Genomic DNA, 24,131 nt, shown 5'->3' on the forward strand with positions numbered 1-24,131 from the left:
TTTCTATTTTAATGTGACACACAAACGTGATAAATTCTATCAACAGCACCGAGTTATAAGGTTTAGTTATAACTTCGATAATTAGCAAATATTAGTTTGATGACGTGAATTCATTATTTGCGATTCTGTCTTTGTTCAGACGTGTTCAGTTTTATTTTTTGTTACATATGTGTGACTTTATAATATACAGTGAAATAATCTGCGTGTCCACGTATGAGGACGTCATTTTCTCCAAAAACTACTTCCAGTGCAGAGATGACACTTAGTTTCTATACTTCTTAGGTCTGAATAGTCCCAGATATTATCCTAGGAAATAAAAACGCACAGCAAACTAAAGCTCAGGAGGTTTCAAATAAACACAGCGGTGACTAAAATACAGTGAAATAATCCCAAATACTCAAATAATTAAGATTATAATCTTATCCTAAAGAAATTAAGATGCATTTTAAACAAATGCTCAGATCTCAGGAGGTTAAATGATCAAACTGGGATTTAAATGGTTAAAATCCTCAAAATAGTTGTTTTTTTTTGGGTAGATTTGTAAAATGCTGAAGTGGTTTAAGAAAATTATGGAGAAAATCCATCAAGTTTTTATAGCGGTTTTTGGACGTTTTATCCACTAAAGAGGGCGGAGATTTGTTTCCACAGTGTCCTATTAAACAATAAGAGAATATATATACACACACACACACACACACACACAAATCAGAACCAACATGAAGAGGAAAACATGAAACATGAAATAACCTCCAGGTTTTATTACCTGAGGGTGGAGGAAACTTCAGCCTCTGAAAAACAGAAGAACTTTCCAGCAGCTCCACATTCTTAGAAATGTATTTATTTATTCTAATGTTCACGGACATTTGGCTTAAATTCTCCCATCGTGCACATTATAGAACCTGTAAGAATATTTCCTCCCTGTTGTTCACGTAAAAACCCCAGAGAAGAAGAAACAGCTGTTTTTTTTAGTGGAGATTTTACTTGTTACTGAGGCCGGTGGAGACGCAGCGGAGGACGTTTGAGGACGTTTGTGGATGTTTTCGAGGAGAAACTCCGAGCAGGCGAGTGGAATTTCAGTTTCCCCTGAAAAGAGGAATAAAACAGAGGCAATAACAGCTTGAGAAAGATTTATGACTGGAAATTAAAAACCTACAAAACAGAAACACGAGAAAATAAAATAATAAAAAAAAAACAGCAAATACAATGAACTCCACACACACACACACACACACACACACACAAACACACACGACGTAGTTTGGTTCGTTTTTGTTTATTGAAGGACGACGTTCAGTCTTCTGATCCTTCCCACAATGCACCGGGGCCGGATCACTGGATGAATCCGCCGATTAAAATAGTTCCCAACAAACGCACAAAGAGGAAACTTCTTCTTTTGTGTTTCTCTCCGTCGTCTTGGTTACGACCTCAGGCTGAAGACGCGTCCTTGTTTAACACATCTAACAAACTCCTACAAATTCTACGCAGAGTTCTTCTTCTTCTTCTTTTACGTGAGTCGCCGCCAGCACCGTCCCAAAAAAAAAAAAAAAACAAAACCCAACGACAGATACACATTCAGAAGGCGTCAGGGCCACAAACATCGGCCCCGTTCAGCCTCACATGAGTTCTCCTTTATTGTTTTTTTTTTTCTTGTATGTTTTTAAACCAATCAGCAGCTTAGAAAAAACGAGTCCCCGCCTCCTCCTCCACCAACCAGGAAGTGGTTCCTCCTCCTCTTCTCTCCTCGGTGGAACCAGACGTCCCGGCTCTGGACTCTGGTGGAGGAGGAACGTCTGTTGTTTTAATTTAAGAGGGAGGGGGTGGGTGGGGGTGTGGGGGGGTTCAGGTGGAGGTGGAGGTGGTGATGTGGATGGGGGGGGGTCACTGCTGTTTGGATCTCCAGAAGCGGGAGGCGATGGAGCCCAGAGAGAGGCCCTGCTTCTTCTGCTGGGAAACCTCAGACAGACGCTGCTCCTCCTCCTGGAAGAACGAGTCAGAACAAAATATAAAAGAAACGTTATGAACAGAAAACAGAACAAAAACACGTTATTCATTCATGAGGTTTTATCAACTTCCTTCCTCCCTCCATCCTTCCTCCCTCCATCCTTCCTTCCTTCCTTCCTTCCTTCCTTCCTCAGTAACAGAGTTCAGGTAATTAACGGTTTCATCTTTAATTTCTAAATTAAAGACATGATTAAGATCTGAGACATTATCAAAGATCAGGACAGGGCTCGTCCCGTCTCATCTCGTCCCGTCCCGTCCCGTCCAGTCCAGTTCAGTCCAATCCCGTCTCATCTCGTCCCGTCTCATCCTGTCCTGTCCCGTCCCGTCCCATCCCATCCCGTCCAGTCCAATCCTGTCCTGTCCCGTCCCGTCCCGTCCCATCCCGTCCAGTCCAATCCTGTCCTGTCCCGTCCCGTCTAATCCCATCCCGTCTCATCCAGTCCAGTCTCATCCCGTCTCATCCCTTCCCGTCCCGTCCCGTCTCATCCCGTCTCGTCTCGTCCCGTCTCGTCTCGTCCCGTCCCGTCTCATCCCGTCCCGTCTCATCCCGTCCCGTCCCGTCCAGTCCAGTCCAGTCCAGTCCAGTCCCGTCCCGTCCCGTCCAGTCCTGTCCCGTCCCTCCAGTCCATCCAGTCCAATCCCGTCCCGTCCCGTCCCGTCCCGTCCCGTCCCGTCCAGTCCAATCCCGTCCCGTCCAGTGCAGTCCAATCCCGTCCCGTCCCATCCCATCCCATCACGTCCCATCCCGTCCCGTCCCATCCCATCCCGTCCCGTCCAGTCCAGTCCAATCCCGTCCCATCCCGTCCAGTCCAATCCCGTCCCGTCCTGTCTCATCCCGTCCCGTCCCGTCCCGTCTAATCCCATCCCGTCTCATCCAGTCCAGTCTCATCCCGTCCCGTCCCGTCCCGTCCCCCTCACCTGAGCCAGCTGAGCCTGTCTGCGTTTGAAGGCCTCTATGGGGTCGTCCTCCAGGGCGTAGTTCTCCAGGACGGAGCGGACGTCCTCCACGCCGCTCAGAGCGATGGCTGAAGATGAAGAGGAGGAGAAATGAGGAAGAGGTTCAGCTTTAAAGGTAATGAACCGTCCTAATGAGGGGTCCCTCAGACCTGAACCAGGAGGCTGAGGGACAGGGAGCTGTGTCTTACTCTTGAGGAAGTTGGCGAGGTCGTAGAGCGTCCTGTCCTCTGAGTTCCCGTCCCACTTCTTCAGAGCCATCCCGTTAAAGGGCTGCAAGCTGAACGCCTCCCGCTTACAGTCCACCACGATCACCTTGCTGGTGTCCCGGTTCAGACAGGACACGTCCTGGAGACACAAACACATCACTTAGTTTCAGTCCCCGCACAGAGACGTCCCCGTGGAGCGTCCACCATGAGCCCCGGGGGGACGGGGGAGGACAGGGGAGGACGGGGGAGGACGGGGGGGACGGGGGGGGAGACGCCGTTGACCCTTTCACCGTCTAATCAACTTTATTATCTTAATGATCCTTAATATAATATTCACAGGGATTAAAACACTTTCTCTGGGACGTCCAGCTGGTGTGGGACAGATGGACAGGGACGCTACTTGTTGTCTCCATCGTGTCTCTATCAGGCTCATCTGGTGTTTCTATGGACCCCCCCCCCCGTCCTCCCCCGTCCTCCCCCGTCCACTCGTTTATTTAGTGGAGGAAAGTTTTTCTCTCCAACTAAATGTCAGACAAATTTAAAGTAAAAAAGATTGAACAATAATAAAAGAAAACCTTCAGTTTAACCAATTTATTAAAAAAAAAAATCATTTTTTTGTTTAATAAACAACTAGTTGAAGAAAAAAATAAATCAAATAATCAACCAATTAAAACGACCGTAATGAATAAATAAACAGATTAAAAAAAAATGTTTAATTGACCAAACATTTTTAAAATAATTTGATGAAAAAAGATTAATCAACTAATCCACAAATATATAAAATGTATTAATCGACTAATTAAAAATAAATATTAAATAATTGACTATTACATTTTTTTTTATAAAAATCTTAAAAAAATACAAACTATCAACTAATTTAAAAAATCGATTTATTAAGGAACCAATTGAACAAATAAATTAGTACATTAACTTAAACCTGCGTTTAATTTAAGACACTAATAGATTAATAAAAGTCGACTTCCAGGACTTTTCAGGAAAATCCAGTGAAGGAGGAAAAGCTGAGACTCCGTGAATCTAGTGTCTTTGTTTTTCTTCATTTATCTGGATCAGAACGAACAAACGGCTGAAAAAGCTCAACGACTTCTGGACAAACGCAGCTTTAATAAGTTTCATAAGTCGCCCAAAGGTTCAGGCTGGAAGTAGGTTAACACCAGCTCCTTGGAGGGAGGGAGGGAGGGAGGGAGGAGACAGATGGAAAGGAGGGAGAGGGGGAGGGGAGAAAGGAAGGAGAGGGGAGGAGGGAGGGAGGAAGACTGAAGGAAACGGGGAGAGGAAAGAAGGAAACAGTGGAGGGAGGGAGGGAGGGAGGAGTTTTTCTTTTGAGACATGAGGGAGAGAACGGGTGAGAGGTGAGGAGGGAGGAGGTGAGGAGGGAGGAGGTGAGGAGGGAGGAGGTGAGGAGGTGGTGAGGAGGGAGGAGGTGAGGAGGGAGGAGGTGAGGAGGTGGTGAGGAGGGAGGAGGTGAGGAGGCAGGAGGCAGGAGGTGAGGAGGTGAGGAGGTGAGGAGGTGAGGAGTGAGGGAGGGAGGAGTGAGGAGGTGAGGAGGATGAGGAGGAGGTGAGGAGGAGGAGGTGAGGAGGTGAGGAGGAGGAGGAGGTGGAGGAGGTGAGGAGGGGAGGAGGTAGAGGGAGGAGGTGAGGAAGAGGAGGAGGGGAGGAGGTGAGGAGGAGGGAGGAGGTGAGGAGGTAGAGGAGGTGAGGAGGGAGGAGGAGGTGAGGAGGGAGGAGGGAGGGAGGAGGAGGAGGTGAGGAGGGAGGAGGTGAGGAGGTGAGGAGGAGGAGGAGGAGGTGAGGAGGTGAGGAGGTGAGGTGAGGTGGTGAGGAGGGAGGAGGGAGGAGGTGAGTAGAGAGGAGGAGGAGGTGAGGAGGGAGGAGGTGAGGAGGTAGGAGGAGAGAGGAGGTGAGGAGGTGAGGAGGGAGGAGGTGAGGAGGTGAGGAGGTGAGGAGGTGAGGAGGGAGGAGGTGAGGAGGGAGGAGGTGAGGAGGGAGGAGGTGAGGTGGGAGGAGGTGAGGAGGTAGGAGGTGAGGAGGGAGGAAGGAGGAGGTGAGGAGGTGAGGAGGGAGGAGGTGAGGAGGGAGGAAGGAGGAGGTGAGGAGGGAGGAGGTAGGAGGTGAGGAGGGAGGAGGTGAGGTGAGGAGGGAGGAAGGAGGAGGGAGGAGGCAGGAGGTGAGGAGGTGAGGAGGAGGTAGGAGGTGAGGAGAGGAGGTGAGGAGGAGAGGAGGTAGGAGGTGAGGAGGGAGGAAGGAGGAGGGAGGAGGCAGGAGGTGAGGAGGTGAGGAGGTGAGGAGGGAGGAGGTGAGGAAGGAGGAGGGAGGAGGTGAGGAAGGAGGAGGGAGGAGGTGAGGAGGGAGGAGGTGAGGTGGGAGGAGGGAGGAGGTGAGGAGGTGAGGAGGTGAGGAGGGAGGAGGGAGGAGGTGAGGTGGGAGGAGGGAGGAGGTGAGGAGGTGAGGAGAGAGGAGGTGAGGAGGCAGGAGGTGAGGAGGTGAGGAGGTGAGGAGGTGAGGAGGGAGGAGGTGAGGAGGGGGAGGAGGTGGAGGAGGAGTGAGGAGGGAGGAGGTACCTTGACGTGATGTCCTTCCATGTAATGAGTCGCGTCCCTGAAGAGACGATACATGACGAAGCCCTGAGGGTCGATGCTGTCGATCAGAGGATACGCCGTCTGTACGAACGCACAACACACACACACACACACACACAACGCTACAGTGTCTGTCTGACTGTGTGTGTGTGTGTGTGTGTGTGTGTGTGTGTCCGCTACATGTTGCTGTGTTGTGTTGCGTTGTGTTATGTTGTGTCGTGCCGCGTTGTGTTGTGTCGCGTTGTGTTGTGTCGTGTCATATTGTGTTGTGTCGTGTTGCGTTGTGTCGCGTTGCGTTGTGTCGTGTTGTGTTGTGTCGTGTCGTGCAGCATTGTGTTGTGTTGTGCTGTGTTGTGTTGTGTTGTGCTGTGTTGTGTTGTGTTGTGCTGCATCGTATTGTGTCGTGTCGTGTTGTGTCATGTTGTCGCGTTGTGTCATGTTGTCGCGTTGTGCGGTCACCATGCCGGTCTCCGTGGTGAAGATGACGATCTCGTACAGCGGCGCCAGCTGCTGGAACAGGTAGTCGATGCCCGGACGCTTCTTAAAACGCCAACCTGTCGACAACTGGACACACAAGACACCACGGTCACAGGTCAGACACACTCTGAACAAATACACACACACATAAATACACACACAAATAAATAAATACACACACACATAAATAAATACACACTCTGAACAAATACACACATAAATAAATACACACACACATAAATACATACAAACATAAATAGATTAATAAGCATTAATAAGTCGTCTTCTGTCTTAATGGAGGGTGGCGAGCATCAATGCTGCCAAAAACCACAGAAGAAGAAGAAGAAGAGAAGAGGAAGTATTAGTAGTAGTAGAGATATTAGTAGTAGAAGAAGAAGAAGCCGAGAGGAAACAGAAACGATGTGAGATCATCATCTCGTTTCATCTCCTGCTTCTGTTTGGATGCGAACGACAAATAAAAAATCCTTTAAACAAAGACGTGTTTGTTCAGGTCCAACAGACGAGGAGAGAATGAGAGACAGGGGGAGACAGAGGAGAGACGGGGGGAGACGGGGGAGACGGGAGGAGACAGAGGGGGAGAGACGGGGGGACGGGAGGACAGAGGAGAGACGGAGGAGGGGGAGACGGGGGAGACGAGGGGAGAGGACGGGGGAGACAGAGGGGGAGAGACAGGGGGAGACGGGGGAGGACGGAGGGGGAGACGGGGGAGACAGAGGAGAGACGGGGGGAGACGAGGAGAGGGGGAGGGAGACGGGAGAGGGAGACGGGGAGACGGGAGAGACGGGGGAGGGAGACAGAGGAGAGACGGGGGAGACAGAGGAGAGACGGGGGAGAGACGGGGAGAGACGGGGGGAGACGGGTGAGAGATGGGGGGAGACAGAGGAGAGACGGGGGGAGACGGGGGAGACAGAGGAGAGATGGGGGAGACGGGTGAGAGACGGGGAGAGACGAGGGGGAGACGGGGGAGACAGGAGAGGAGACGAGAGGAGAGAGAACAGAGGGAGAGACGGGAGAGACGAGGAGACAGAGGAGAGACGGGGGAGACAGAGGAGAGACGGGGGAGAGACAGAGGGAGACAGAGGAGAGACGGGGGGAGACAGAGGAGACAGAGGAGAGACGGGGGAGACAGAGGAGAGACAGAGGAGAGACGGGGGGGAGACAGAGGAGAGACGGGGGGAGGATGTTTGTCTGCGTTAACAGGCGACAGGTGTTGAGTTCCAGCTGCTTCACACCTGTCAGATTATCTAAATATTAATAGATTTATTTGTATCTTGGCAGGAAACAGGAGGAGGACGCACCTCCATGGAGACCTCCTCCTCTCCCATAAACCTCACCCACCTCCCTCCCTCCCTCCCTCCCTCCCTCCCCCTTTAACTCTTCTTCTAACTCTCTTTCTCCAGCTGCTGTGTTTCCTTCTTCTACCCATAATGCATCATGTTCTCCAGAGAAACCTGGTTCTTCTTCGTCCTCCTCCTCCTCCTCCTCCTCCTCCTCCCTGTTTCCCGGGGGGGGGGGGGGGGGGCGGCTACGTACCGACCACTCCGGGTGCAGCAGGACGTCGGTGAGCTCCAGGACCAGGGTGTAGGGGGGCTGGTAGTACGGCTCCTTCAGGGGGTCGGGCAGCAGCTTCGGGCTCGTCGGCTCGATTATCATCTGAGCTCAGAAAGAAACAGGGACGTAAAATAAACGCACGAGGAAGTCGGTAAAACCCGCAACAATCTCATCTTTACACCTTTACCAAGATTTACATCTTTTTTTTTCAGCTCTGGAAACAAAAAAAAAAAAACCCAAACAGGAAGATGGGATTTACCAAAAATAATGAATGAGTGATTATTTCTGTGCAGAATAATAATAAAAAAAAAAACGTGAGGACGCAGGAAAAACCCACGATGTGTAAAAACTTTGATGAGTCGATTTAAAATGGACTGAAAATAAAAAGCTGAGTTTGCATCAGAAGAAACAGAGACTGAAAATGAAAGAATGAATCAGAACAAAGAGTTAAATTCTACAGGTTAAAGCCTCATTCATTCAGTACTGTTAGCTAATGCTAGTTAATGCTAGTTAATGCTAGTTAATGCTAGTTAATGCTAACCATGGACTCACCTGTCTATAGTCCTTAAAGTACTTGAAGGTTCTTTTAAAATGTTGGAGAACAGGAGGCTCTGGAGGAGACAGGAGGAGAAACACATGAGAGGAGGAGGAGATAAATATGAAAGGAGGAGGAGGAAGAGATAAATTGAGGAGAAAGAGAAGAACAAGGGGGAGGAGGAGCAGATGGAAAAAGTAAGAGAAGAAGAAGAATCAGGAAGTGGAGCAGGAAGGGGGAGGAGCTGAAGGGGGAGGAGTCTAAACATGTGGAGCAGGTAGTAAATATTTCAACATGGAGAAAATAAATAAACAAATCATCACTTTAATTCACAAACAAAACTAAAACTATGTTAAAACATGTTTTAAATAGCTGATAACATCTGGACCCTGATTGGTCACCACGCTGATTGGGCGTCGTCGTCGCCGTGGTGACCAGAGGGAGGCTAGCTCCAGCTGTCAGCGCGCTAATGACTGATAATGAGAATAAAGACTTGGTTTCCCATGAGGCCGCGGCTCATTACATCAAACGCAGGAGCGTGCCTCTACCCTCCGCTCTCTAAACACACATGATGGACGTAGCAACGCTCTGGTCCCGGGGGACTCAATCCCCCAGAGTTCACTGCAGCGTGCTGAAGCAGGAAGTACAAGCCATCTGCCGCCGCCCGGCTGTGAAGACGCGCTGATAACACTTTCACACACACACACGTGGCCGTGGCCGAATAAAATAAAATAAAATGAAAAAAAGTAAAATAAAATAAAAATAAATAAATAGAATAAATAAATAAATAGAATAAATAAGTAAAATGAAATAAAATAGAATAGAATAAAAAAAATAATAAATAAAATAAAAAAAACAATAAAACAATAAGTAAATGAATAAAATAAATAAGATAAAATAAAATAAAATAGAATAGAATAAAGAATAAAATGAATAGAATAGATAAAATAAATAAAATAAATAAAATAAAATAAAATAAAGAAGAAAATAAAAAGAAAGAAAAAGTAAAAAGTAAATAAGTAAAGTAAGTAAAGTAAATAAGTAAAAAGTAAAGTAAAATAAAATAAAATAAAATAAAATAAAATAAAATAAAATAAAGTAAAACAAAATAAAATAAAATCTCTTTAGGGATTCATCTGCCCAGAGAAATATTAGACTACAAGACATATTTACAGTGCTTGTATCGATGGTAATTATTAAGAGAAGAAGGGAAGAAGAAGAAACAAAAAAGAAAAATATCAAGCAACGAGAAAGAGAAAGAAGAAAGATGAAATGAAGAAGAAGAACTTTCACTTAAACCTGCCGCTCTGATCGAGGTCTGAACATAAACAGATGGTGAGTCGTGAGCGATGCAGGGAAGTGATGAGGCCGTGGTGGGAAGAGGATGTTTAACCTTCCTCGCTTCACCCCCCCCCCCCCCACCCCCACCCATCAGCGTGGGGAACAGGGGGTGAGGATGAGGAGGGAGGAGGGGAGTCGGGGGGTGTAAGCGTGGCTGTGGACTAAGCTCTCCCCCGGGAGCTCCAGCAAACACAGCCCATAATAGTACAGAGTATGAGTGGATGAGGCTTTTATTATGTTAATCAAGCCTGGTGGGGGGGGGGGTGAAGGAAAGAAGGATAGATTGAAGTTGTCTGATGAAGTGTTTTATAAAAGGTTTATTAAATAATCACAGGTTCCTCTCTGCTGGTGGTTTGGTCTAAAGCTGCGTAGACGTGTGATGTGTCAGTGGAAGGTCCTCACAGAGATGGAAAAACACGGAGGTCAGATACCACGGCAACCACGCTCCCTGGTTGCCATGGTATCCGACGCTCCTCTGCATCACGCACACGAATGCCGCCACTTGGCACGAAAAGATGCTAAACGGGTCCCAGAAGACCCATTTATTCATCCATTCACCCCACAAACCACCGCCAACGCAAACCTTCTGGTGCTCCCAGAGGAGGAGGAGGAGGAGGAGGAGGAGGAGGAGGAGGAGGAGGAGGAGGAGGAGGAGCAGGAGGGTGGCTAAAGGGGAGGACAGAGGGTGAAGGTAGAAAAGGTGGAGAGGAGGATGAAGGTCTCCCTGAGGGAGGGTCAACGCTTTAAACTCATCAGGGATGATTTGGCCCCTGAGGCCCCTGAGCCCCCCCCCCCCCCCCCAATCACCCTGAAGAGAAACATCTAAACCTTATATTAACTGATTTATTATCATTTATCTGCGCTCGGTCGAATCAGTATGGGATGAAGTAATAATCTGTTCGTCATCATTGATGGAAACCAACGCGTTTTACTGTCTCTGTCCAACATCTGGTTCTGACTCATTTTTATGTATAAACATAGAAAATCATGAAGGATGCAAACAATCTTAACCTCTTATTTTCTCAATCTTCTCCATCTAGTTTAATTACCGCCCTCTTGTAACCGTAGTGGACAAAAATGTCCATGTCCAAAAAGTCTCTTAAACTTTACAAAACTACCAAAAATTCCATCACTTTGAGGCTTTTAACCTTTTAAATGCCAGTTTAATTACTTAAAGTCACTGTCGTGATTTCTATAGGGCCTATGATGAAGTTTGTGTCCTAAATGTAACTTTAATATCACAGAATGAATTATTTTCATGTGTCATGGCTGAGAGATTAGTAATAATATATAACAGTTATAACGGGAGTCAATGCGACATGTTTGTCCTCTAAGGTCTTAAAATAAATAATAAAATCAAGTCAATACTTCAGATAATCTTGGTTATATCCAACTCTAAGTGACTCTAAGTGATTAAACTGGCATTTAAAGGGTGAAAATTCCACAAAACCATTGAATTTTTGGTAGTTTTATGAAGTGGTTTAAGAGATAAATGCAGAAATTTAATAAATCACTTAAACAACTTCAAACTTGCTCAAAACTACTAAAACATTTCCAACAGCCTTTAAATTCTACTGGCTGGTTGAAAACTGAATTATTCTCCAATAAATAAACCATGCGGGTGTGGGCTTTAGAGTCTTGGATATTGATTGATTGCATTATTATTTTTCATGTAGTGTCAGATTTAAAGTGTTGCATCCTCTGTACACGTGCAAAAAACAAATAAATGTGTTTTAAAACATAGTATTTTTTTTGGGAAATCGCTCAAACAACTTCAAATCTGCTCAAAACTACCACAATATTTTCCAGGATTTTCACCCTGTAACTAAGAGTCTGATGATACGAAGTGTTTTCCATGAAACCGTTCGTTCTGTCCTGTTCATGTTGAAGATGCGTGAGAGCGAAAGACGCCAGATTTCTAAGATTTGACCAGAAACAGAAATGTGTGAGGAGGCTAACGAGGAGTGAGTTACGAGCTCCATCACATCCACCTTCTCACGTCTGAACGAATTCTGATCGCGTGGCTCCGCTAATTATCGTCCCTCCCCGTCCCAGAGGTCCAGTCTGTCTCCTCCTGTCCTCCAGAGTCCACCCCTCCACCCCTCCGTCCATCATAAAACCAGTCTGGAGCTTTACGGCCTCTCCTCTGTCTCTGTCTCTGTCTCTGTCTCTATCTCCTCTGTCCATCTGACTCTGGCTTTCTCATGGCTCTAAAACTGGATGAAGGGGTGGATGAAGGGGTGGATGAAGGGGTGGATGAAGGGGTGGACGAAGGGGTGGACTGATCCGTGGACAGAAGTCTGTCCTCGGGACAGAAGTCTGTCCTCGGGACTCTGGGACCCTTTGGGGTTATTGATGATGGGATTATTTGTGTGGATATGAATCCGTTTGGAGGAAAACATTCAGCAAATATCGACATGAGAACAGACGGGGTTTAAAATGAATGAATGACTAGAGGCATCTGAAGAAGAAGATGAGAAAGAAGAAGAGGAAGATGATGGCAATGAGGAAGAATAAGAAGAAGATGAGGAGGAGGAAGAATAAGAGAAAGAAGGAAAAGAAGAGGAAGAAGAATATTTAATCGTGTTTTAAAGTTGTGAATAAATAAAGTGAGACTCACCTCTGTCAAACTCGTCTGGAATCTGTCGAAGACAAAGAAAGAAGAGAAGAACCATTAAAATCCACAGAGCAGCTGGTGAAGAATCAATCAATCGATCAGTCAACGTAACCATGAATCAATGTTTATCTGTTGATGGTTAAACGAAGGGAGGAGTTTCCTTTAACTGAGAATCAATGACCACATTCAGACACGGGAGGGAGGAGGGAGGGAGGGAGGAGGGGGAGAAAGAAAGGAAAGAGTGAAAGAAAGAAAGAGGAGATGGAGGAAGGAATGAATGGAAGAATTAAGGACTGTGGGAAGGAAGAAAACAAAGTTTATTTCTCACTAAATAAAAATAAAATAGTCCAGTTTCAATAAATAAATAAATAAATAAATGATATGATTAAGAAGCAGGTGATGCAGGAACAGGAGGAAGAGGAGGAAGAATGTTGCCTGAGCAGAGGGAGCAGATTAGGTGAGGTGCGCCCCCTGGTGGCCACAAAGCAGAACTGTAGTCACCACTCAGAAAGGCTTCTGCTGTGACCTCTGACCCTTCAATCCTTCCTTCCCTCTCCCTTCCTTCCTTCCTTCCTTCCTTCCTGCTCTGAACAGATCATTTCTTTAGGAACCTTTTATCTTTACCTCCATCTGGGAACAATTCGGAGAGGAAACGTAATTAATTCTAATTTAATTTAGTCAGAATTCGTCCAGTCGGAGCAGCTCTGAGCTCATTAGAGGAAACCAGGTCCTGGGGGGGGGGCTCAGCTGCCACTGGTCGTATTGTTGTGGAGGTTGTTAGTGGATGTGGACGGAGGTGTGAAAGAGGCCATCGACACCTGGCTACGACCCCCCCCCCCCCCGGGCTGGAGGAGGAGGACGAGTTCCCACGGCTCAGCCACGAGAAAATAAACCCACTCACACACTCATATATATATATATATATATAATAAAAAAAATAAAAAATAGTTGATACATGAGTAGGATTTATATTCTAATCTAATAGTTTTGAAGGTTCTGTCTCATGTTTACGTCCCTAAAACTCTTTAACCTAAACTCACTTGCCACTTTATTAGGAACAAGTGACAACTACAAATAACACTGACACGTCTATGTACTTGTTTTTTATGATATAATGTTTATACTGAAGCTAATTTTATGCTCATCTTGTGAATGTAAGGTTTGATTTTGTTTGTATTTGGTCTTGAATTAGTTTGTTTTCAGAAATAGTGTCTCAAACACGGTTTAAACTCCACTGTCACTTTATTAGGAACACGACAGTTGTTCATTTAACTGCGTTTTCATTTACTTTAACTATTGAACTGAAGCTTGTTCCAAACTATCGTCCTCCAGGTGAATCAGCACCTTCAGATTATTATGCACTCACTAGTGTTCCTAATAAAATGGCCAGCTGACTGTATTTTTGGGAACATACACTAAGATTTTCCTTCTTTTTTTGGAGCTGCAGTCTTATGTCTTGTTGCATCAGATGAATCTTTGCGTCTGGTTTGAGGGTGAAACTCATCATAAAAATTAATATTCTCCTAATTAATAATATTTTTATAACTTAATGACGCGTTGACACATAAACACAGTCGAGGGTTCAGTAGCCGGGACAAACTTTGACCACAACACCCGTCTTTACCGTTACGTCACAAAATAAAGAACTTAACATGTGAGAGACTTTACAGCTTGTTCCAAAATCTGTCATCATCTCCCCAAGTCATGGCTCAACAATGCACATTCTGACTGGATTCTCCGGGAAGTAACGTTCCCTTTTTTCCTCGGAGGTGGGAATGACGCACACCCAAATTATTGGCGTTGCAGTTACGACAAGAAGTCAGAAAAGCAAGATGGCCGCCTCTTTGAAAGCTCTTGCCTTGACCAAATATAACTTGGTGGAAATGTTGTGGGTTCAGTATTTACATTTTTTTGTGTGCGAAGTGAAAATTCTTGATATGAACTAATAGTATTACCACAACGTTAAACTGTTAAACCCAGTTTGTCACAGTTTTGTTTGGTTCTGCTCTGGTTTTACCAGCCTGTTGTTTTTAGCCGTCGTTAGCGTGATTTCCATATAACACACATATCACTTAAATTACACTACAACAACACTTCAACGTATCTATGTGGACGACTGATTTAGTGCAACAACAACTAATCAGAAGAGCAAAATAAAAAGCTTCTAGTCACTGTTTACACACGTGGCGGCCATCTTTGAAACTCAACGTGGGCGTAGTGAGGATTCTACGACTTTCTGAGTAGAAAATTCAACTTCATTTAGTCAAAAAATCCGACTTCTGACTACAAACGCAACCCCCCCGCCAGCTGAGACTTGTGCCGTCTGAACTGAGGTGGGATAAGTGTGTCCTCACCTTTGAAGTGGTCCAGTCGGCCTGTTGGCCAGACAGGATACAGCCTCAGAGAGGGTTTATAACGTGTGACGACGGGAAGGACGGATCGGTCCTTCTTCCCGCGTCGTCCTCCCAACACTTCACAACGACAACAACGGTTACTGTATTTTACAGCTCGGGTCGAAAGGAGGAAATAAATCATAAAATGTACAATATTTCCTGCATCGTCGAGATGGAAATCTGGTCACGTGGAACCAGGTTTTTGTCCTGTTCTTCTGGTTTCACTGATAAAAGTCGTTATAGGATTCAACCAACACAACATCTTTGATTCCTCCAGAACTAAACCACTTTTCAGAGTCTTGTCTTTAAAAAGAGACAAACACCATGAATGAGCTTCAACATGTTCATCAACGTTTTCTAAATAGACTTTTTTTCTCCATAAAGGTTAAAGGTGAATCCAAATAAAACACTATTTTCCTCCTTCACCGTGGGACAAAGTTTCATAATAAAATAATCACTGCTACTGGAGATAAATAAATCCATTAAACGTCTCAGAGGATCTTCTAACTCCAGCCTCCTTTGAAGTGGACTAAACTTTCCCGGATCGACGCCTCCGCTCCACCACAGCTCGTCCAGGAAACGTCCTCTGTGAAGTCGTAGCTTCGGGGACGAGGACGTGAGATAAGTGTGTCTCCTGAAAAGCTTGAGGACGAGCAGCACAAGGCTTCGCCGGCTTCGTCGGCTTCGCACCGACGTGAGAAGTGTGTCGTCTGATGAGAGTCCTGGACGTCCAGCTGAGAGAAGTGTGCTCTCCGGGAGGAACCGGAGGACGTTCACGCCGAGCAGCTAACGTCACCTCCACATGGACGAGTTTTTATATGTGTGGTTAGTCTCTAATGCGGCGAAATAAGAAGAGCATCACATGCTGCGTTTCCATTCCCCCTGGAAATGCACCGCAATAAAAACACCTACACTTCTAAAAACCTCCCAGACGTCTCTAAAACACTGATGTGCTCTCATGAGACGTATCAATAGAAACGTTCATCTCGAAAGGTCGATGGAAACGCTTGTTTGGCCTTTTCCTGGGAGATGATGCAGGGGGTCATGTGACCAGTTCACCTGACGTCCATCTTCCTCAAAGTGACGAGAATTGTGGGATATCTCGTTCGCAAAATACTTTTCAATGGAAACACGTACAAATAGCAAGGCTTTTATTTTGAAAAACTGCAATAGAAACGCAGCTAATGAGGGACGACACGATTTAACCCTTTGAAACCAAATGTGTCCCTGGTTGCGTTATTGGAAAAAGACGTTGGACTTTACAGTTAACGTGGTTTCATGAAGGTAATTTTTCTCTTATGAGATGTAGAAAACTGTAAGTAACTACTGCCAAATATTAAAATTTACGTTCATTTATGCAGCACCTAAAGTGATTCAGAGGCAACACGTCGTATAAAAACATGACAATTTATCAAAGAAATAACAAGGTTATTAAAACTTCAGGTGATCAGGAGAAAAGAAAAACAAACCAAACGCTATTAAAGGCCGAGTAGTGACAGAGTCAGATTTCCAGGTTTTTCTGACCCTTTCAAAGTTCAAAGGCAAAGAAAAGATTAACACACACCTGAATTTGTACCAAGGTTTGAGCTTTCAGTCATAAGATGAGATAAGAATCATAAGGTCTTATGGACAAAACCTCAAATATTAAAGCATTAAAGTGGAAATCTTTTCTTTGACTTTGGATTTTTGATTTTTCCAGCTGTTTGACAAAGGTTGAGCTGTACTCATCCAACAGGTTTGACCTTTTTATAGGCGAAATTAGCACAAACCACAGTCCAGATGGACATTAGAGGGTTGGACAGTAAATGGCTGAAAGGAAGCAGGAAGAAGTCTATGTTTATTTAAACCTGTTTCTCAGTATTTAACAATCATCAAGGGTTAAAAGAAATAAGAAGATTTTGTTTTAAGAAAGTAACGGGAAAACTTTTCAATGGAAACGCGTCTTGAAAACTGAATGAACACTTTAATTAATTTCACTTACTTCCAGTAATTTTTCACTCTTATAAGATGCAGAAAACTTTAAGTAACTAATGTCAAATATTAAAATTTCCAGGTATTCTTAAAAAAAAAACGTGACATTTTCTGACCTTTTTATTGTTGAAAAAAAAAAAAAGAATGAAATAAATGAAATATAAAGATTTTGTCCCGGGAAGAATGTGGACGAGTCTTCGTTCCCGGAGCAACAGCTTCAAAGACACTTTGAGCAGCTCCTTAGCAGGAAGCCGTCCTGACACGTCTGGTCTTTGGTTCCAACAAAAGGATCCTAATGAGGCAGAAACGTGGCCTTTGAAGTGGCTTCTCTTCCCAGAACCAACACCTCCGGCTACAGACCGGGAAACCTGAGGAGGCCTCATCCACAGCCTCATTAGCATCTACAACTGCCCCGTCTTCATATTTAAATGTGTCTCCAGCTCAGTCAGCAGCAGCGCCACCATGTGGTCAGCAGAATATTATATCAGCTACTGACTTTAATGGATCTCTACCTACCACTGGACCAGAACCAGGGACACATGGAAGGACTTGGAGACATGATCCAGATTAAGGAACCAGATGGAAAGACTCTAATTTGTTAATTCTAGCTTATATTTCTTTCTTGTTTAGTTTGGTTCGCAGCTCCAACAGATATCACTTCAACAAATTATAATTTCTACTCGTGGTTGAATGACTTAAACTCCTCTTCTTAGTCTAATTTATGCTGCACAGCTTTATTTTCAAGCTTATTTAAGTTCTGTGTATTTTGTATAAGTGGGAAATGTCTGATTCTGATTCCTCCACAGATCATTATGCCCCAGATTTATTCTTTGTTAATTCTCAATGGGATATTTGGTGATAATTGGTTAATTGGTGATTTAGAGCTCTGTGTTTGTTCTTCATCTTTTTATGTCACCGTTCTTGTTTTATTTTTTTCCTACTTAGTGAACTGAGGCTGTAGTAACAGTGTGTTCATTCTGTTCAACAAATAAACAAGTTTATTTTTAAGTCTCGTCGACTCTTTCCTTCTTTATTATTATTAATTAGATTAATAATTGTCCGGTTTAACTGTTTTTACAGAGGTCACATGACCACCTCCAAACCACCTCCACACCAGATTCTGAGCCTCAAGAGCCAATCAGAGTCACCGAAGTTGATTTTAAATGGTTTTTAAATGATATTAAGTCGGATTCTGCAGTAAAAATCAAAGTGTGAAAACCAGAGCTTGATGCTTTGCCACTGAGGCTAACAGTTAGCATGCTAATGGTCAGCCAGTGGGAATATCCAGATTTCCCTCAAACATATCATAAAACCACATTTACAGCCACGAACTGACGTCACTGCTTTGATGTCCTCAGGTTTCCCAGAGTCACAGGTCTCTGGGCTACATGTCAAGTGTGCCGCCACGTCGCATTACAGTAGTGAGGGGGGGGGGGGAGGGGGGTTAAGAAGTAGGCGAGATAAGTGTGCTCTCCTTCCTCTCTCACGGCAGCACCTCTGCTGTGAAGTGTGCCCTTTACAACGTCCTCTACAACAGGAAGGAGGATTTCCAGGCCGTCGCTCCAACGCATCAAATGGGAAAAGATGAAGGCGGCGCGTCGACGTGTGCTAACCGGACTAAATGCCTCCCATCTGATCCTGAATAGACGGCTGAGTGTGTGGACACAAGAGCTAAAGACACTGACGGGTGAGTAGAGTCTCACCTGCAGGAATTAAGTGTGTGTGGTGCAGTACAAACTCACCACGTTTCCTTGTTCATCCACTGAATTACTACCTGGAAAATAAAGACAGAAACATGAGTTAATGCACATTTTCAAGCTGCTATTTTGCTTAATGAATTTGCTTCAGTTTATTCTAATGAGTTTGGAAGAAAACCAAACTCAGAAGCTCCCGTCTTTCCAGATGCTGCACGGTTGCTGGGTTTCTCTTCTGGGAATCAGATCTGATTCAACTTTTAAACTTTTATTTTTTGCTCGTAAACAGCTGTTCTGAGATCCATTTTTTCCATCTTATGGACTGAAAACCAAACACTAGATTGTTCAATCGTAACAAGCGTAAAATATGTGAGTTGCATTGGTATTTAAGCAGAGTTATGACTTCATGCTCCAGAAATTACAACACTTCTGGCTTTTTTCTTGCAAAATCAAACATTTTCACAAACCTATCTACAGGAAAAAGCACAAAGAACGACACAAACACACACAGGAAGTCTGCAAAGACCAAACTCTGTGTGGGAAAGATGTCAAGTTAAATCCCACATAATCCAGAGAGAGAAGAATCCAGCTTTTCCAAATGCAAATAAAATATTCCCCAAAAAAAGGTGAAAGTTAGAAGGCGGTAAATGTCCTTAAGCAAAAAATATCCGTATGATCCAATGACATCAGAGACAAAAAGAAGAAAATCCAAGGAAATCCAAAAGAAATCCTCTAACTCCTTCAACAACTCTTCACTCATCCTCCACTGACTCCTTTTATCCGTTTTACTGCCTCAGATGAATCTTCTTATTCTCCATCGACATCAAATCAAATTTCTTTCTGAATTCCTCTCCTTGTATTTTTCTACCGTGCAAACCTGCAAAAATAAGCTCCGATATCATCCTGATGCGTCTGACTCCTCACTGAAGACATGCTGCTCATCCCTCACTGACAGCTGCTAGCTCCTCCCACATGTGGGCGGTGCCAATAAGCAGGAAGTGTTAAAAAGAACTAACCAATCACACGCACCGATGGAGAAGCCAGGAAGAGAATAGGGCCAATGTTCAACAACCAGAGACACGCAAGTCATATAAAACTGAGAACGTGTTTGTGTGACATTTACTAGAACCCTGATGTCATGGATTCATCCTCCTTAACACTAACGTTAAGAAGATCTGCAAAGTTTGTTTTATTTGTTATTTATTTTCTTACGTTGAGGACGAAGGAGGAGAAAATATGGTCCAACCAATATGGATTTTTGGTGCCGAGGCCAATTCTGATCTTTGGGCATAAAACATTCCAATAACCGATACATCAGCTCATCAAATTTTTACATTTTTCTATTAAAAACAAGACGAAATAGCTGCTTTTGATGGTTTAAATGTAGTTTCAAACACCTGTTACAGAGATATAAATTGAAGGGAGAACATTTTTACTATTTTAAAATATTTTTATTATCAGAACTTGTTAAGAACAAGCAGCATATTAACATTTAACGAACATAAAATTAAGCATGAAGTTATAACTTTGTTTTTTCCTCCTCAACACCATCAGTTAAAAAACACAGTCTGTGCTGCTGAAAATAAATATAGGCCAAACGGTTTTTATTTATGCTAATTAGCTCTGGTAGCATGAAGCTGCCTGAGTGAGTGTAATATTACTTATTATTACTTCAAAGCCGAATGTTTTTCAGTATTTACCTCCTGATAATGGAATAACAAGCTTATTTTTTATACTTAAATCCTTCTGAGTTGCATTTTGTGTCTATGGATAAAAAAAATGAAGGACCTGATAATTAGATATGTATTTTTCTCAGTTTTGATTTCATGTATTTCGCATGAAAACACCAACAGTGAGTGTGTTGTAGAGTAGTTTTAATATGATGTGAGTAATGAATGTGTCCTGAAACCACTTCCCAGTCGGTGGAGTTTTTTTATTTGGTGTTTGTTCATTAAAACTCTGTTGAGTCTGTTAAAAAAGACCAGAGTTACTGAAGTGAAGAGTTCTGGATTGAATTAAAACGCAGCTGTTTACAATCTCTGTTTTAGTTTATCATTACATTTATTTGTTTGTGTTTTCATAGTGTTACTGCTGTTGTTGTTGGGCTCCACAAGAAACAAATTCAAATACTATTAGGCCTCAAGGTTTAAATACTCTCATCATTTCACTTCTCTCTGTGTTGTGCAACATCTGTTAAGCATCTGTAGGCAATTCAATACTTTTTCTTGCCATTCAATACTTGAGGTTTGTCGTAAAATACTTTTTGTTACAATCCTATTATGTTTTGTTGAAATTCACAACATACTTCTTGTCCAATATTCGTCAGCAGCTTTTTGTTGTGCAATTCAACACTTTTGGTTTGTCATGCAATACTTTGTGTTACAGTCCAGTTACTTTCTGTTGCAGTTCACTACTTTGTGCATCGATGCCAATAATTGTAAATTGTTTATTCTATTCCATTTTTTAAATGTTATTATTCATCTTTTTACATAGTCCACTCTTTATTCTGGTTACTTTTCTGCCTCTATGATGCTGCTGCAAACTGCAATTTCCCCTCTGAGGGACAAATAAAGGTTTTCTATTCTATTCTATTCTATTCTATTCTATTCTATTCTATTCTATTCTATTCTATTCCAAACTGCACAGGATTTTCATTGAATAAATGTGAGAAGCTGAGAGTTTTCTTTGATTTTGTCTTGTCTTGTCATTAAGGGGTGGAGGTGGATCCTGAACCCAGACCAGATCAGAACCACTGTACGAGGATCATTAAACTATTAACTGATGGAAAGTTTCAGCTTCACCAGTGGAGATTTGTAGCCAAGCTGTTTGCTGTGTGTGTGTGCAACATGACTTGTGATAGCAATTATCTGGGAGACTAGGAAGAGCTAATTTTAGAGGCCGTTCTGTTGTAAACTAGTTCAACTCTGGTGAAATGATGTGTTTTTTTTTTTATATCTGTTCTAACAGTTCATGGTCTCGTCCTTCATGGAGACGACGGCGGCTGCTTCTTTAACCCTTTACAGGGAACTCACTGAAATACATGACAATTCTAAATTTCCAAGTGTTATTGACGTGTTACTCTGGTTCATGGACCTTAAACAGATGTAAACACGTATTTAGAGCATTAGAACATCAGACCTCATGCAGAGGGAGGACCTTGTAGACCACATTAGACCCTGATTAGACCTGACAATGTTTCCTTGATCTTCTCTGATTGGCTGAATGAAAACCACATGACAGTAAACCTCACTGAGAGGAACCAGGAACCAAGTTACCACATATGGTTCCTGGGCCCATTTTAAAGGGTTAAAGAGACACTCACCAAATATGTAGATGACGCTAACAGCTCCGCCGAGTCCCATGAGGCCGGCCAGCCTCAGCACCATCTTCTTAGCGTAGGCAGTGTTTTCCTTCTGTTTCTTGTCGTCTGTCTGTTCGCCCTCTTTCTCGGCTTCGGGTCCCGCAGGAGGAGGCTGACCCTGAGAAAAACAAATAAAAAACGCTCTAAACGGTGGAACTAAAATTATAGCTGATGACCAGCTGCAGGCTAGGAAGAGATACTGTTAGCCAGGAGGCTAGGAAGAGATACTGTTAGCCAGGAGGCTAGGAAGAGATACTGTTAGCCAGGAGGCTAGGAAGAGCTACTGTTAGCCAGGAGGCTAGGAAGAGCTACTGTTAGCCAGGAGGCTAGGGAGAACTACTGTTAGCCAGGAGGCTAGGAAGAGCTTATGTTAGCCAGGAGGCTAGCAAGAACTACTGTTAGCCAGGAGGCTTGGAAGAGATACTGTTAGCCAGGAGGCTAGAAAGAGCTACTATTAACCAGGAGTCTAGGAAGAGGCAGTATTAGCTGGTAAGCTAGTAAGAGCTACTATTAACCAGGAGGCGACAATTTGTTTCTATTAGGTGAGAGGGTAGGAAGAGCTACCATTAACCAGAAGGGGAGGGAGAGCTACTATTAGCTGGGAGGCTAGGAAGAGGTTCTATTAGCTGGTAGGCTAGGAGGAGGTACTATTAGCTGGGAGGCTAGGAGGAGGTACTATTAGCTGGGAGGCTAAGAAGCTGGGAGAGCTACTAGCTGGGAGGCTCCCCACTACTTCCAGTTTGTCTTCACTAATATCTCTCCAATAAAGCCATAAAAGGCCAATAAACCTTAGTCCTTTACACCAGAAGTGTTTTCCGCTGCTCACTCTAATAACACGGAGAGGAATAAACTAAAGTATTATTTTATCTTATCTTTAACGACACTAATGCAAATCCCTCATGTGTTTGGATTAGTCTGGGAACTAATTTACATAACTACCCAACTCATGGGCGTTAACAGTGTTTTAACTTTAAAAGCATTTTAGTCATTTGGACCTCATTTTATTAATCATATTATAAAATATAAGAGCTGATTACATGTGGTGTGTGTACTGTACTACAGGGATGGGGAGGAATGTCCTGACCTTCAAACCAAACAAACACCTACATGTTAAACTAAATTATATAAATATGTAGAAAAAGGTTAAAATAAATTATATAAAAGCTCCTAAAAAAAAACATAAACCTTTAACAGGAGAAAGTTGGATCAGTGACACATGACAGCAGCAGGTTACGAAAGCAGGTATTAGCTAATGAGCCGATGCTAACCACATGCTAACTGTCACAGTCCAGGAAAAACAATAAAATAACCATAATGATGAAATAAAATGGTAGCGGGTTATTTTATCGGAAAGGTTCATGTTAAACACACCGTTTATATAACGCGTCTCTCACATGGAAACACAGCGAGGCTAAAGCAAACATATGCTAACGTTAGCCGGCTAACATGCTCGGGTTCATTCATTTATTCAACGGGACACACCGGAGGACACAGGCGGAGCACAGATATAACGTTTTTGACCCTGGCTGCTGCCCCAACAAATGTCACATAAAAATAAATACAATAAAACATCCGTTTCTGTATTTAGAGGTAAAGTTGGGGCTAGCACACAATGAGGTTTGAAATGTCAGAAGCGAAAGTTAATTAATTTTATTCACACGGGCAGCTCCCGGTGGGCGGGGTTCAACGTTCACGTTCTCATGCGCCCGCAGCCATGCATTTGCCGTGTCCCCGCAAACGCCACACCGAGTAAGAACAATCGAGCGCACCCTCACCTGGCTCTGCTGCTGGAGTCTCTCCTGGAGGATAGCCTGAGCTAGCCCGCCCGTAGCACCGCCCGACCCCGCCGGCGGATTCTCTGTGGAAAGTGTCCGGATGAGATCTACCGCCGTCCCGCTCCTGAGCCGCAAGAGCCCCCGGCTCGCTCGGACACACATGGGGAACACAGCCGTAGCCATCTTGGATAGTAAAGCGCTAGGCTAAGCTGCTAACCTACGGGACTACCGGCGTGCGGGTGTGATGCGAGTGAAGAAGGACAAAAGCTTCTGATTGGCTCCGGCAGGTTTGAGTGGCGGACGAGCGGTGCAATCAGAGCAGCGAGGGGCCACGTGTGGCAGAATAAGGGCGGGGCTTAGAATGTTGGGCCAATCAGAAACAAGAATGAGTCTGACCTTCGTTTTTTTTAAACAAAGCTACCATGACGTTGATAGATAGATAGATAGATAGATAGATAGATAGATAGATAGATAGATAGATAGATAGATAGATAGATAGATAGATAGATAGATTATTTTCTTTCTCTGTTATACATACTTTTATTTTTTTTTACCTTGTGTGCTGTGTGTGTTTGTTTTTTGGTTTTACCACTGGCTGCAGGTACAAACATACCTTTCACATTGTACCAACT

At 44.0% G+C, this 24,131-nt stretch overlaps 1 protein-coding gene across 1 annotated transcript; it reads right to left on the reverse strand.

Annotated features, from left to right (window-relative positions):
• Positions 1-1,112: 1,112 nt before the first annotated feature.
• Positions 1,113-23,800, reverse strand: timm50 (translocase of inner mitochondrial membrane 50 homolog (S. cerevisiae)). The gene is made up of 11 exons (XM_047595118.1): positions 23,500-23,800; positions 21,686-21,842; positions 18,412-18,443; positions 12,309-12,330; positions 8,365-8,423; positions 7,795-7,914; positions 6,223-6,327; positions 5,746-5,844; positions 3,147-3,303; positions 2,920-3,026; positions 1,113-1,977 (listed from the first exon to the last, which is right to left on the reverse strand). The coding sequence occupies exons 1-11, from the start codon at positions 23,680-23,682 to the stop codon at positions 1,879-1,881; spliced, it is 1,140 nt and encodes a 379-aa protein (XP_047451074.1). The 5' UTR covers positions 23,683-23,800; the 3' UTR covers positions 1,113-1,878.
• Between the last annotated feature and the right edge of the window lie 331 nt (positions 23,801-24,131).

Source organism: Mugil cephalus, chromosome 9 (genome assembly GCF_022458985.1).
Source record: "Mugil cephalus isolate CIBA_MC_2020 chromosome 9, CIBA_Mcephalus_1.1, whole genome shotgun sequence".
NCBI lineage: Eukaryota > Metazoa > Chordata > Actinopteri > Mugiliformes > Mugilidae > Mugil > Mugil cephalus.